Source organism: Perna viridis, chromosome 6 (assembly GCF_037379345.1).
Source record: "Perna viridis isolate PV_CMFRI_1.1 ecotype Kerala chromosome 6, ASM3737934v1, whole genome shotgun sequence".
NCBI classification, from domain to species: Eukaryota; Metazoa; Mollusca; class Bivalvia; order Mytilida; family Mytilidae; genus Perna; species Perna viridis.
The window spans coordinates 13052321-13067321 of record NC_142450.1 but is presented as its reverse complement, the minus strand read 5'-3'; the positions used below and the strand labels follow the sequence as shown (position 1 = coordinate 13067321).

The following is a 15001-nucleotide window of genomic DNA, read 5'->3' as shown; positions in this document are numbered from 1 at the left end:
TTTCGTTTTTTTTCCACTTTTTGGCGTACTAGGATTTGATGTTTCTAAATTTTCCCTCTATTTTGAAGCTTCAGCATTTTTTCGGATATTCGGACTTGATATTTCCAAAGTTATTAGAAGACTGAATTTACCCGTATGAATGCAGACTCAAATCAGAAAAAAAACACACCTTAAAAAATACAAAAGATATTACTCATAGTAATGACATTATTAATATTGCAAGTTAAGGTATGCTGTAATACGTGTTGCAAGGAGTTGTTCGCATCAGCAGCGTTAGAACCAAATACGTAGGAAGATCCAATTTTAAAAGAATTGAGGTTCGAATGTATATTGAATTGATAAGATAACAGGTGTATAATTCGACACAATAGACATTTGATATGATTTGACACGTGGTAAGTTATTGACCATGCTCAATATACACATCAGTGAGGGAGGGCGTGGGTAGAACATAACGATTTTCCTCGCGGAAGTGTGTATTAAGCATTTTCCACGCATATACATCGTCTATCCCACTGTTAACACAGAAAGGTATATTGATCATTACAATCATAAGTGCCTTAAAATACAAACAAACTTCTTTATCATGTCTTATCAATGTTTTCTTGTTGACTAAACTAGTACAATGATTCAGTATCGTGCCTTTTAATCACTGAAACAAGCGGGAAACTAATATAATGTTCTGACGTAGTACTGTCGCAATCTAGACCTTATCCGTAAGTAAAAATATTTTCATTTCAATTGTACGTATTTCGGTTAAAAAGTCAAAAATTAATAATACATCAATATTTCAGTTCCAATTTTTTGTTTTTTTTGTGAATATTGTTTATTTGTATATATGTTTTCTCTGTTATTTTCTACGGTATGAATTAAAACGAAACTATATTATAAATATAAAACACACTATTTTAGAGTAATGTCATAACCAGTTTTCGTATATAGAACTCAGAGCTAATTAACGACGTCATGAAAACTGAGTTTTTTTTTATCCAAATCCAACCATAAATGGTCACTTATTTTAACGCATTATTTCAATCACTGAAGAGTTTGGTTTCTTACATTTCATTTTTGATTCAGATTGTCCTATATGTTAGACGCCAATGCTACTAATAAGAGGTTACTATTTCAAAGAGTAATCAACGGAACCAAGGTTATAGCGGTAATGAAAAGAATGTAATCCAGGGACAATGAGCAGACATGGAAAACAGACACACACAACAAAGAACATAAAGTAACTAAAATCATACATACAAAGTAACAAAACAAATGAGCACTCGGACTCCACTAAAAACTCGGAGCATAGACCAGGTGCACCGGTAGGGTAAGCGTCCTCTGCTTTTCTAGAATTACCTACCGAGTTGCTCATAAAAAGTCAAGTCCGGGGTAGACAAACGAGGAAAGGAAAACTATGACCGGTTGAATAAATCAGTTTTCATGGTGCAGATGGATACACAATTATAACGATCCGAGTTCATGATGACGACCATAAAACTTCTGAAGTGATGACTTCAATCTTGTAGCAACATACCCCTGTCCCAGAGGCCTATTTCTTAGAGTTCTAGTGCGATACAAAAAGTCTGCGTAGTTTCGGCAAGCTCTGGAATTAGCGTATGAGTTGTGATATGAACACTTCATACGCAGGTGCTGAAGGGATGTTGCCGCTGATGAAAGGAAAGTTGACAATTTTAAATGAAAAGTCATCACGTTTGTCGTAAAGTTTGGTCAATAGTTTTCCTCTACCATTTCTAAGTGTAGGTCGAGATATGATGCTGACTTCACAGTGTCTGTAGTATTCTTTATCTCAAGTTCTTTGGGGTAGATGCGATGTATCAAATCCCGAAATTAAGATTGTTTAAAGATAATACGTCATCTATATAGCGGAAACTGAGTTTAAAAGATCTAGCAAAACGATGTTTTTTCTTTCGAATCAGATCAGCTATTAAGTGAGCCTCATAAGAGCGAAGGAATAGGTCAGCAAGTAAAGGAGCACAATTTGTTCCCACTGGTATGCCGACCGTTTGTTGAAAAACACTCTACCACATTGGACAAATATGATGCCTATTAAAAATTCCAGCATTTTGTAAACATCTTTTTCTCTTCTTCTGTATATTTGGAAGATGATTTGGAATTATTTCTTAGAAAATATGAGGAATCTCTACCAAGAACTATATATTTGTATCTAGGTGAATCATCTTTTTTAGGAAAAAATAACGATGTATAATGTTTTTAAATCGAGATTTTAACTAAGTATGGGGAATAGAAGTATACAGTGTTGAAAAATCATAGGTTTTAATGCTATTATATTCAAATGATAGTCTTGAACTGATTGTCTCCAAAAGATCTTTCGAATTTTTCAGGATCCTCATTGAATTAATACCACTACGGGAGTAACAAGTGTTGTGGTAGGACTACATACCCTCTTTGAAAGTTGTCGGTATAGAAGTTAAAAGTTTTGAAAGAGGTTTGGTGGTACTTTTTGCAGATCCAGCTATGAAACGTTGTTTGTATGGATTCTTGTGGAGTGTAGGAAAAAAAACATGTACAGCATACCGAAATTTGCCATGCATGTTATTGTTTTTTTTAATTAAAAACAAAGATTGATGTTTAAAATCGTATATACTTGTTTAAGAATGCAGTCCATACTTTGTTCCAATGATACGTTTATACCATATGTATGTCAAATAGTTAAAAAGAGACAATGGATCGCTTGAAAAAAATATTTTAAAGTTCCCTAACAAAACTACTAAAAATTACACAAAATTAATGAGTTATTTCCCCTTTCCAACGAATTTCAACGCTTTCTGTGTAATATATTTCTCTTTAACCGTTGCAGTTAAAAAATAAACCACTGACATCCAATTTTGAGAAAGGATGCATTTGTGATATGAAATGGACGAATATTTCTGTGAACCAAATTTGTCATGTGCCACCCATACATAGATCGGATTATGACATAGACCGCTCTCAAATCGAAATATTCAGTATGGCAATCATATCTATAAATATAAGAGAGTGTGGGCAGAAACCAGTGTCTGGAAAATAATATGAGGTTATAGTTAATACAAATAGCTTTATGTTTAAATTACAACTTTCTCGGGTAAGGAACAATATTTTTATCAAACCGTCATAAGCTTTCTCAGAATAGGATTGTCAAACCTATAAAACATTATGATATTTTGAAAAAATCGTGTATTATCAAGTATATGTATAAGTAAACGTACTTCATATTCGAGGAAAAATTATATAAAAGTTAGCGCGTAAATATGTGATCGAAATGTTTTCTACAATGCCCAATCAAAGAGTACATGACGCCAACCCCCAAAATCGACATCATACAACTGTACCCACTACATTGGATTGTTGTAAAAACATGCAGATAAAATTTGAACGTTTTTTAAATTTTTCATATCGGTCGTTTACCAAAATGTTAGAAGTATGCGCTAGATCGGTGTTTGTTTAAATTCTGGACATTTTTTCTGAATTATGATTCTTGATAAAATGGGCAAAAATAACTTTCCGAAAATATCTAGAACTACCACGGTCCAGTATCGAGCTAGTATGTTGGGTTTAGGTATCTTGCATCATCTAAACGGAACATTATTCTTCAATTTAGTATACAATTGAAGCAAAAAACTTTAAAATAAGTTTGCTTATCTTATAGATTTCGCATGGTACAATAATATACTGGGACAATGTTTAGACTTCAAAGGGCCTTCTTATTATTGTTATTTCAGATTTGTTTTTTTTTTCAACCTCTTTTTATTGATTTACTATTCATAGTTATGCTCCTTTATCTGATTTAAACCGAAGTCTGTTTACCACTCTTTGTAGAATGGCTGACAAATACTTATGTGTTGGGTGCGAAAGAGACGGTGAAATTGTAAATGCAGAGTCATGGTGTCTCGACTGCGATGAGTTGGTTTGTCAAACATGTGCGAAGTACCATAGAAGGATTTCACCGCCCCATACTATCATTCACCATAAACAAGACATTGACAGCCTCAGCTCTTCCATATTTAGCGAATCAAAATTCTGCCCCGTCCATTCAAAAAATAATTTAACTTATTTCTGTTCCAAGCATGATGGCCTACTCTGCAGAATCTGTGTTTCAGAGTCTCACCTTGGATGTGAACCACTCATGTTAATAGAAGAAGCCGCTGTAGGTGTGAAAAATGGAAGTGCTTTATCCGATCTGGAGAATCGAATTGATAATCTTTTCAACGTACTAGAAAAAATAGAAGAAAAAACAAATCAGAGTTTAGAAAATCTTGAAAAGAAGAGAAATAAGATTAAACGAGAAATTTCAGATATCAAGGATGAACTCCTTGGACAAATTAGCATTTTAGAAGAAAAGCTTATAGATGACCTTGATATGAAATACAACGCATGCAGAGAGGAAATTATGAGTGGAGCATTTAGTCAAATATATATCGAAGAGGTTAAATCAATGAAGAACAATTTACAGCTGGTTAAACAATATATATCAGATGTTCACTTATTTCAAGCTGTTAAATATATTGATGTTATTGTAGGCAAGCATGAGCAAGAGATTGGCAAATCAACTATTATAAAACGAAATGGAATCATATCGAAACTTTTCAAACTTTAGCATTTGGATTTGATGTGTCTGTACACAAAGGCGGATTTATAAGTGACAACGATCTCTTATTGACGGATAACAAGAAAAACTATCTTCATGTCTGCAAACTTAATGGATCAGACCACAACATAATAACATTGGATTACAATCCAAGTCATGTGGTTATATACAACAGTAACTACGCTATAGTTACAGGTGGAAGTAATGGTGTATTTCAGTTAATTAACCTCACAACATTTCAACCTGAGCAGAAGATTCAGGTCGGTGCCCTTTGTCGAGGTATCACTTCATCGAATGGGAGAATTTGGGTGGACATTGGATATCGTCAGTTAGCAGAAATAGACATTAATGGCAAAATTCTTTAAAAAACGAAGCTTTCTTTTATTCCTTGGGAACTTGCATGTAACAAAACATGCTCGTTATATTCAACAGTTTACGAGTTATATGTTATTACATCTGACCTGGACGAAACCGAGGTCTCCCATCACCCTGATCTGACAAGCCCTGCGGGAATTGTCGTTGATAATGATGGCGATTTTTATGCAGCCGAACTGAAGTCGAATACTATAGTTCGATTTTCTCATGATGGTAAGGCGGATGGTATTGTTCTGTCCGAGGGCGATGGTATCCGTCGGCCAAAAGGGCTGTCATTTAATATGACAGGGACGCTGCTTATGATTATTAACAACGATGGCCAGTCAGTGTCAATTTTTAAGAAAACCTAAACATTAGCTTCTTTTGTTGAAAACGACGAAGTGTGGAAAAATGATACACTGTATTTTTAAGATAGCAGTGGTTCAACGAGTTATATAAATTATGATATTTTACATTTGAAATAACTATTCATATTTCGTTCTTTACCTTTGTGGCCCTCCCACGTCAAAATTATTTCCTCTAGTGTTGTTGGTATCTCTGATTGTTTGGGATATACATCCAACGTTCTACAAATCAAGCTTATAGGGTATATAAGTCTGTCACGTGACTTCATGTTTTCACAAATATGGGTCCCAATTCCATTAAGAATTCAGAAAAAATGTAACGTACAGAGCTTTGAGTTCAGTATTGAAAGCATAATATCTTACTGTGTACAATTTACGAACTACAATGACAAAAAAGCTACTTCTAAACGATAAAAGTGTAATGAAAAGCAATAAATAGAAGATTTGCATTTGCATTGTATTGCAGCGTTTTTATATTCCGGAAATAAACAATAAAACGCAGATCGGTCATCGTTTTTCAATAAGTTCTGCATTGATAATTTCGGTAAGGAAAAAGGAAAATGAAACTAGAACGAGACAAACAAAACCTTGAAATATAAACAAAATATAAAATAAATGATTTATAATCGTCTTTAAACTAATTTATGATCATTCGTGCAAAACACGGAATAAGTTCCACACACTCATAAAAATCTTTGCATTCTTCAGCACTTGTGATCATATTTCGATTCATCTAATTTTAATACTTATTATCCTGTGACAAATTTACTGTTCTTTTCTGTTTGTATTGAGGGTTTTAAAGGGTCAGAATTAAATGTTAAAACGCAATTCTGACTTAAATATGATATTAAACAATAAACAAAGAACGGAAAAGCCTAAAACGAAATCAAAACAAGATTCAACCCACACGCTTAGATAAATAATCTAATGAATGTACTTAATATTAATGTCATAGAACCAATGAGACCAAAATGAATTTTAATAACTTAAAAAATCAAATAAACATGAAAGAGTAACCAAGGCAACCAAGGTTATAGCGATATTCAAAAGAATTTAATTCAGGAACAAAGAGCAGACATGGAAAACAGACAAACACAACAAAGAACATAAAGTAACTAAAATAATACATGTACATGCAAAGTAACAAAAGCAAATGAGCAACTCGGACTCCACTAAAAACTGGGAGCATGGACCAGGTGCACAGGCAGTAGGTAAGCGTCCTCTGCTTTTCTAGAAACATCATGCCGGACCATTGAGTTACAATTTAATTGAAATGTACTGAAAATAAACATCTCAAGGACAGATAAAACACACACACAGCAACTCAGTCAAGCAATGGCTAATATAAATGTTAGTGTTGGTCAATGTCTTTGCGGACCACGGTGGGATATAATTCCTGGGGATTTGCCAAAACATTATTTTTACCTTTTAGAATATTCAATTAAATTAATAAACAATACAAAATTGGCTACACCAGAGATATTTGTCTATATTCATTACATTGATAGCGACTCAAATGAAAAGAACTAATGTCATAAATTAAAACAATAAATTTATAAAAATAATATATATTTTCATACGGAAAATAAGTCTTCAAATCAGTTTTTATTATTTCCAATTCCATCGTGCCCGTCAAACATTCATTTGAAACAGAATGAAATGAATCTGAGTACCTTAGGTGCTGACAAGATATTAATGTAAAATGGTTTATACAAAAGTACAACAGATTTGTAAGAGTTGTTCATTTTAACATAGGTCTACCTCCTTAAGACAGTGGTATGTCTGACTGTTTTTGTTACCATAACTTCAGATGTTTAATGTTTGTCTTCACAATTTGATTTTACCCAGAAGAGACCAGAGAATTGCAATTTAATTCGAGTATTACAGCATTGACACTCCACAGCATTTGACTTTTTAACGCCTTTTACTCGTTTGCGATATTATAAGTGCCGATTGCGGAGCCGGTCTTTTTGGAGAGTTTTTATATAGAAAATGCACTAGTTATTGTTAGTGTTTGTTATTTCATGTGTGTCGATAATGTATTTTTGTCTACATAGTTATGCATACTGTTTGTGTACGTTTCCGGTTTTTTTTTCAACGTCTCAAGCTGCATGCTGCGGCAGACGTTCGTGTCCTCTCTTACTAACCGCTGCAGACACGCCTTTCGAAATTCTCGGCCATGGCATTTTTTGGACGTTTGTCAATCGCATAACGTCGCGTAGAACCATTCATCTTTTTCCAGCTTTTCATGATTTTTCACGATTTGACGCAGTTTGTTTGTTTTTGTTTGTTTTTTTTTTGTTTGTTGGCTGCAGCGTCATCAGTGAATTTCAGTGTTCAGAGCTACGCAATGTCTATACACTTTGGTTTTGTATTGTCATTCCACTCTGATGCTTTCCGATTTTGTTTGCGGCATTTGAAAAAAAAATAAGATAAAAAAACAGCATCTGGTGCTTCAACGCTTCTATAAAATCAGCAAAAAAGATTTTTGTTGCATTGCACCGTTTTTGAAACTTACGTGTCATATACGGGTTAAGGATCCAGAATTCCTAAACTTGTGCACACCGGTCACATTGACACTTCAAAACCCGTTTGTGCTTTTTACAAAAAATGATTTAGTAAGTAATCAAAGAGACCCATTTGCCAAAGGTCTTTGCCTTACATGGTATTTTAAGTATCACAAAAAAACTTTTATATGATCAACTTTTGGAGGAGCCTATACATTTTGATTAATGCACGAAAGGACAGTTCAATGGAGTCATGTAGATAATAAAAGCTAGTTGGGGAATTTTTTTGTACTGAGAGAAACGTTGTTTAGAACTTGAAATTTAATAGATCTTGCATATATTTATATGTAAGATGTGTGTTTAATATAAATGTAACCCATGCAGTCACAATTTTTTGCGCTCTTCGATTAAGATAAGTCCTTATATACCCATCATTTGTTTGTGTCACAAAATTACTTCAAACACATTTGTCACATTAAACAACACACTTTCAACCTCCCTTGGAATTGTTATTATATTTTGGGGTTTAAATTTGACAAACAGATTAATTTTCGGCGACAACAACAGCAGTAAAACAGCTGCTTTTTGGCCACTGTTTGGTTTCAAACTTTGGAGTCGCTTTTCTTAGCCCATGCTATATTTTATATAGTAATGAAGTACATTGAGTACCAAATACACAACGCATATTGGAAGTCTGGGTACTACTTGACAAAAATTAAACATATGTAATATGCGTACAGGTAAAATATTGAATTCAAATTGTGGAAAATAAATTTATGATCTTTAAATTAAAAAAAAATTATTGATCGTTTTAAATCATATAAGCTGATTATAATTTTAGAGGTACGAGTCCTCTTCATATTCACACAGTATAAACATTTTTTTTTAAAAATATTACAACCAAATGCTTAAATAACTCACAACTAAATATTTGAATAGCAAACTTATTTCAAGAAAGAAACAGCGTATAAAGTGTTTCAAGTCATTTTACACTGAAGCATACACACGCACGCACACACACCCGAACGAACTTTAGTGATAAGAAAACTTCGTTTGATCTACCATGTAAACCCTATCTACTTCAAATAGGTGTTAATATTACTAAGTTTCATTAAACACACATTTATTTTGGATATTTAAATAGCAGTCTTTATAAACATGAGAAATGAGGTGATACATACAAAACAACAAACTATTCACTTTTACTCATTTTTAACTCAAAACCAATAGGGTATGTAAGTCTCGTCATGTGACCCCGTGATTTCATGAGAATGGGTCCTAGTCTAGCATTCAAAAGAACAACAGGCGTTGTCTACATTTAGTTTGGATTGGGACTAATTTTGTTTCTATAACGTAAAACGATCTAAAAAGGGAAATGTTATTTATGTGTATTTCCATCATATTGCACAGAAAAATGTAATCGAATAAAAATTTAGCTTTTAATTAAACTTCATTTATTCACATAAACAAATTCAAATTAAAACTTGCTTGCGGAATCGTGTTGTCGCATTGTCACAACATAATCCAGTCGGAAAATAGAATAAACTTAATGTACAGAATCAGATATGTTAATCCGGCTGCATCCACAAATCATCATCACATACACGTACAGGTACGGATAAACAGTCAAGTTGAACAAAAGACATTGAAAAACATCTCAAACATGCAGACAAAACTTGTCCACAACATACAAAAGTTGTCTACATTCTTCCGGCAACGTCAACGTAACAGACATACATTTATAAATAAAATATGACACAAAAGAAAATACATTTTCATTTACTTTTGTACTTAACTATATTACTTGCTCCTATAGTAACTGATGTAAAAGAGTAATCGAGGGAACCAAGGTTATAGTAGTAATCAAAAGAATGTAATCCAGGGACAAAGAGCAGACATGGAAAACAGACATCGACAACAAAGAACATTAAGTAACAAAAATAATACATGTACATGCAAAGTAACAAAAGCAAATGAGCGACTCGGACTCCACTAAAAACTGGGAGTATGGACCAGGTGCACCGGTAGGGTAAGCGTCCTCTGCTTTTCTAGAAACACCCGCCGAGTTGTTCATAAAAAGTCAAGTCCGGGGTAGACAAACGAGGAAAGGAAAACTATGGCCCGTTGAATAAATCAGTTTTCATGGTGAAGATGGGACATCATGTAACTTAGATGACGTATAGTGGCGATGGCCATAACTCCTTTCCTGTCTTGGAATTTGTCAAATACATTTATGCTATTGTTATATTGGCTTGAAATGTTTCATGTACTTTTATGTTGTCATTGCATCCAACCTGGTCTGCGTATCCAGTACTCTTCTCTTTCCCCACGACAGTTTTTACTTAGAACGGGACTGTTCGTAGGATGGTAATTTTTTTTCTAAAATACGAACTTTCATAGAGAGGATTGAATGATATTGTTGATTAAAATGTTGATAAACTGTAGGAAATTTGGTGGTATTTATTCCCGAACGATGACCCTACATTCTTTTGTTTAATCGTTCTTGTGTTTCACCGACATATATTAGACCGCATAAGTTGCATTCTAATCCATATATTAAGTTTGTTGATTTGCAACTTAAGTCATCGTGACTTTTTGTCTGGAAGGTTTTGTTTGTAAGGGAACTAGAGCAGTAAGAGTCGATTATAAGAATATTGCATGCTTTGCAATTTTTGATACCACATTTTGATATAGTACAATGTGGTTCTTCATCGTTGTAGTCAAATATATCATTTAAAGTGATGAAACATGGTTTGATAATTTTGAAATACTCAGAATTTTTGTACATGAATAAACGGTGTGCAGACTGAACGTGTGATTGGGTACTTTTAGTTTGAATGGTCGGGGCACTAAGTAAAAATGTAATTTTCGATATTTCGAGAAATAATAATTAATTTAATATGTTTAATCCTACGAGGAGGAATGACCCGGCCAGCGAAAGCTATATTTTTATATAGCCTAGCTGGCCGAGTGGTCTAGGGCGCTGGACTTCGTGCAGGCGGTGTTGCCATAGATGTCACGAGTTCGAGTCCCGCGGAGGGAACGACCAAAAATTTGCTTCGCAAATTTGACAGTTCTAACATCGTTGAGAATTTTTCAGACCCTTCTATATATATATATAAATGAAAGTGTTTATATTTTCGATTAGTTAATACAAATGTATACCTTGGACTAAACGTTCTGAAATGCTTGATTACATACTTCACATTTCTGCCTTTGACCCATTTTTTTTTATTAAAATATCCCGTCTTTATCATATATTGTTTTATTTTGAAACCTTGTTGAGTACATCTACGGCATACATTGTTGGCCGAAATTTCACTATATTTATTAAAACTTTCACTGTACCTCTACAAAATAAGTCCGGGGTATAGGATACAAGGCGCAATTATTCACAATGCTATTTCCGTATGGAGGTCCTTCCACTGAAATCTAAAAATAGATCTGGGCGAAATAACCCTAATCAATCGCAAAGTTGCTTAAATACATACATACAGCTTTTTAATTTTGAAATAAAAACCACCATGTCTTCCGGCGTTTCTGTCTGTTAATTACGGCTCAAAAAGGGGGATACTTTTTTCCATTAATTTTTTCAGTAGCCATCCTAAGCCTTAAGTGTTCCATAAAATGCACGTATATCAGCTGCTAACTTTCAAATTCGATACTTTTGTTCGCTTACTGTTCGTTCATTTTTTATGAGAATATCTTTTTTTATTATCCACCAATCGTAAACGTTTCTGTATTTTCTCCTGTATGTAATGTTTGAGGTAAAGATCTGGCTAAATACAGAGGAGACATAATTATAACCAATAAGATTGGCAAAAATCACATGTATAATCTAATTGCACTTCATGATACAATTTACATTTATTGCAATATACATGTCTCCAAAGATGTTGTTGAACAACCAAATTCGTATTTCTGTTAAACAGGTCGATTTTAATATACAGAAATACGAACACCAGAAACGCCACTGAATCAGCGATAGAACTCAAGGCACATTTAAAATATAAATAAAATAAAAGGTATAATGTAAACCTATCAAATAAAATGTTTACTGCGAATCTGATTGTCATTTTATAATCATTTGTATAGTCAACATTAACAATTTGATATGTATGTACAATTTAAAAAAATAGAAAAAACAAAGTGTATGCAATGATACAAATGATTGATCATTCTTTAAAATGTCTACTAGTGCATAATTATTTTTCCATATATAATAGAAACGTTGCTGAATCAAAACATTTTTGTATATTTAAATATTTGAAGAAAAAAAATCAAAAACTTGCATTATCTAGACAACCACGTGAAAATAAATGGAGTTTCTTTTAAGTAACATGAATTTTTACTACTTCAACGCCCGAATTTCATTTGAAGCCACCAATTTACCAACTACAATATATTCTAGGGAAGAGATCACTGCTATCAAATGTAGTAAATTCTGTAATAAATGACCAAGCGGTGATTATGGTAAATACAGACCAACTTCACATGTACAAACAATGATTCAGTGAATAAATAATAGTTAATACAATGTTTGTTATGTTTTTCAAGACGATAAGATTAGTTTGTGATAGATTCAAATTAAAGTTACCTAGATAAGAAAGTGATGAAATTTGTGTAATAGAAAAATTGTTAAATTTAGGATACATTTTAATTAAGCATCTTCAAAATTGACAATGATATTTGATAACCCAAATGGCAGAGAAATTCTAAAAAAAAACATTTTTGAAGACCATTTTCATCAATCGTTAAACATTAAAAACGAAATGTCATTGACAACTACCATTCATTAAATATGGCATGATACAAATACAATAAAGATACATACAATAGACAAAATATCACAGGTGATGTTACAAAAGAAAAAGTCACGATACAATATCACAGAAGTTCATCATATATATAGGTTTAACGAGTTGCGAGTTGACAATCACTATTAGGCACATGCCCATGGCACTGAACGTACATGCAGATTTGTGCTCACTCTTCTGGATCTGAAGGAAAAAATGTAACATATGTTTTTCAAATGTTTTCAAACGGTATGGAACAAAAAATATTATATGATTTTTTTTTATATGTGTAAATTTATGTCAACAAGACATATGTCAAGATTATGTCAATTACAAGCTTTGAAGTATGTAAGCCATATATTTTCATTACTTAACATTGTAAAAATTTATATACAACGAAAGGTTCAGTTAACAGTTTTAGGGCGACACTGTATTTGTAACTTTTAAAGTAATATAAAATGCGAGCTTTACCTATCATTGTATATGGGTGCATGCACGTATGTGCAGTACATAAATCTACCGGGTCAGTTTGACTTCTTTCAGCTGCGTTGTGGGAATGTATATCTAAGAAGTCACCAACTTCCTCCTTGCCAAACTTCTCCTGGTCGTAAGTTGGTAGCAATACATCCATGTTTCTCGGGTCATCATTATTTGATCTCCATTTAAAGTTGTACAACTGTCGTAGTGTTACTGGGTCGATGCGCTGTGACGATCTACGTTGTTGTGTCTCTTGAGCTCGAACTCCGATCATTATTGGTGCATTGATTCCTGCCTGTAGTGCCAATCTATTTCTTCTTTGAATGTCATGGGCTCGGGCTCCACTTGGTGTTACTAGATGAAGGCATAGTGGCCATCTACTAAAGAGGCTTCCGTTTAGATCATCTTCCAGTACATATGCGTAACTCGTCGTCGGACTACTATGAATCTGTTGCGAGACATACCCTTGGCCTGCAAGATCGGAAGGACTACCTAAAAATTGAGTCAATAATTCAGTTGATCCGACTGTGAATAATTTGAAATTACGTATATAAAATTACAAAAATACCAATATCGATACGCTGTTTAGTTATGATATTGTTGTCAAATAGATAGAACGATAGATTGTTCTATATTAACATTGATTCGCTTAAAGGGTCTTTACATAGAAAGTGTGGCAGAGTGGAATTTAACCAGGAATTGACTGTGGATATAATATTCATTTAATGTTACTCTTTCTATATATTTATGTATTGTATTTTATTTATTATATGATATATGATTTGAAATAAACGAATGGTTTATATGTTTATTAAAACTTGCTCACATTTATATTAAAATGTATACATGTTGTTACTTGTATCAGTGTAATTGATAATCATTTACTTTGACAGATGGATTTACCTATCAGCTGATGAGCTATTTATAGAACTCTTTATTTCTCTTTTCTTTATTGGTCTATTCAGGTCACATGTACTTTAAAATTCTCTTTGGGGTTTCCTTTGGAATGTGAGTATTATTCTCTTTGAGTTTGCTGAGCTTGATGGCAGACATATTGATTTCCTTGAGATTTTTATAACTTAGTCTATAGTTTCTGCCTAGTATTTCAACATAAATCTACTTTGGAAGTTTAGTTGTATTGCTGAGTTTCTGGAACTTGTATTTGAGGTTTGTTTCTATATTTCTGGCACTTTATCCCACTATAAACCAAGTCACCTCAGATTGTTTGCGGTTTTTTGCGTTTATTTTTTTAATTACTCGACGGTTCCTTTCAAAAACTTGCCATTTTATTCATGTCGTTCTGTACTACGATTCCCTTACAATTATTTTTCGTTCTTACCTCGGAGATTGAAAAAATTCAAAATTTATTTTTCCTACGAGAATTTTGCATTGAATGTATTGTTTATCCGCCATCTTGTTTCTATAGATATTTTGAAATGTTCCCTATTATCTCACAATTGAAGAGGTGAAATACCATGATTTCCCGCCATATTTCTGCTCTTTACCTTTAGTAAAAGACAAAACCAGAAGTTCCGAATGAAAATGCTACAACTGGTACTTAATAAGAGTCTTACCACATAAAGTAATAAATTAGCAGGGAACCAAATAGATAAAATGCGTGATTTTTATTCACAGATACAAAGAAGGCTATCCAGTTGACATCAATCACCGCAGCACAAAATAACTAATCCCTTTTGGGATTAGGCGCTGGAGATATTTTTTTTGTTTTGACCATGGTGGTCAAAGCAAAAAAAATCTCCCAAAAGAGATTAACAAACAACACCAAAGTGGAACTGGAAAACAAACGATTTTCCCGTGGTGTTTTTTTTAAGTTTAAAATCAAATTTTAACATTTCCTGAAACATTCTATGCTTATGAAAATTTAATTAAATCAACTTTTCA

At 33.2% G+C, this 15001-nt stretch overlaps 1 protein-coding gene and 1 long non-coding RNA gene across 6 annotated transcripts; one reads left to right on the top strand and one right to left on the bottom strand.

Annotated features, from left to right (window-relative positions):
• Positions 1 to 361: 361 nt before the first annotated feature.
• LOC148613706 (transcription intermediary factor 1-beta-like) lies at positions 362 to 6375 on the top strand. 4 transcript variants are annotated; one of them, XM_088587230.1, is made up of 3 exons: positions 562 to 716; positions 2834 to 3049; positions 3832 to 6375. In XM_088587230.1, exons 2-3 carry the CDS (start codon positions 3045 to 3047, stop codon positions 4607 to 4609), a joined length of 783 nt encoding a protein of 260 aa, XP_088443356.1. In that variant the 5' UTR covers positions 562 to 716; positions 2834 to 3044; the 3' UTR covers positions 4610 to 6375. The 4 variants fall into 4 exon arrangements, with proteins under 4 accessions (XP_088443360.1, XP_088443359.1, XP_088443356.1 ...); XM_088587234.1 differs by lacking the exons at positions 562 to 716; positions 2834 to 3049 and adding an exon at positions 362 to 395; XM_088587233.1 differs by lacking the exons at positions 562 to 716; positions 2834 to 3049 and adding an exon at positions 412 to 531 and having other exon boundaries at positions 3832 to 6374.
• A 5134-nt stretch (positions 6376 to 11509) lies between these two features.
• LOC148613705 (uncharacterized) lies at positions 11510 to 14677 on the bottom strand. 2 transcript variants are annotated; one of them, XR_015923426.1, is made up of 3 exons: positions 14439 to 14677; positions 13094 to 13591; positions 11510 to 12826 (listed from the first exon to the last, which is right to left on the bottom strand). It is a non-coding gene; the product is annotated as an uncharacterized LOC148613705 (long non-coding RNA). The 2 variants fall into 2 exon arrangements; XR_015923427.1 differs by lacking the exon at positions 14439 to 14677 and adding an exon at positions 14003 to 14139.
• Positions 14678 to 15001: the final 324 nt, after the last annotated feature.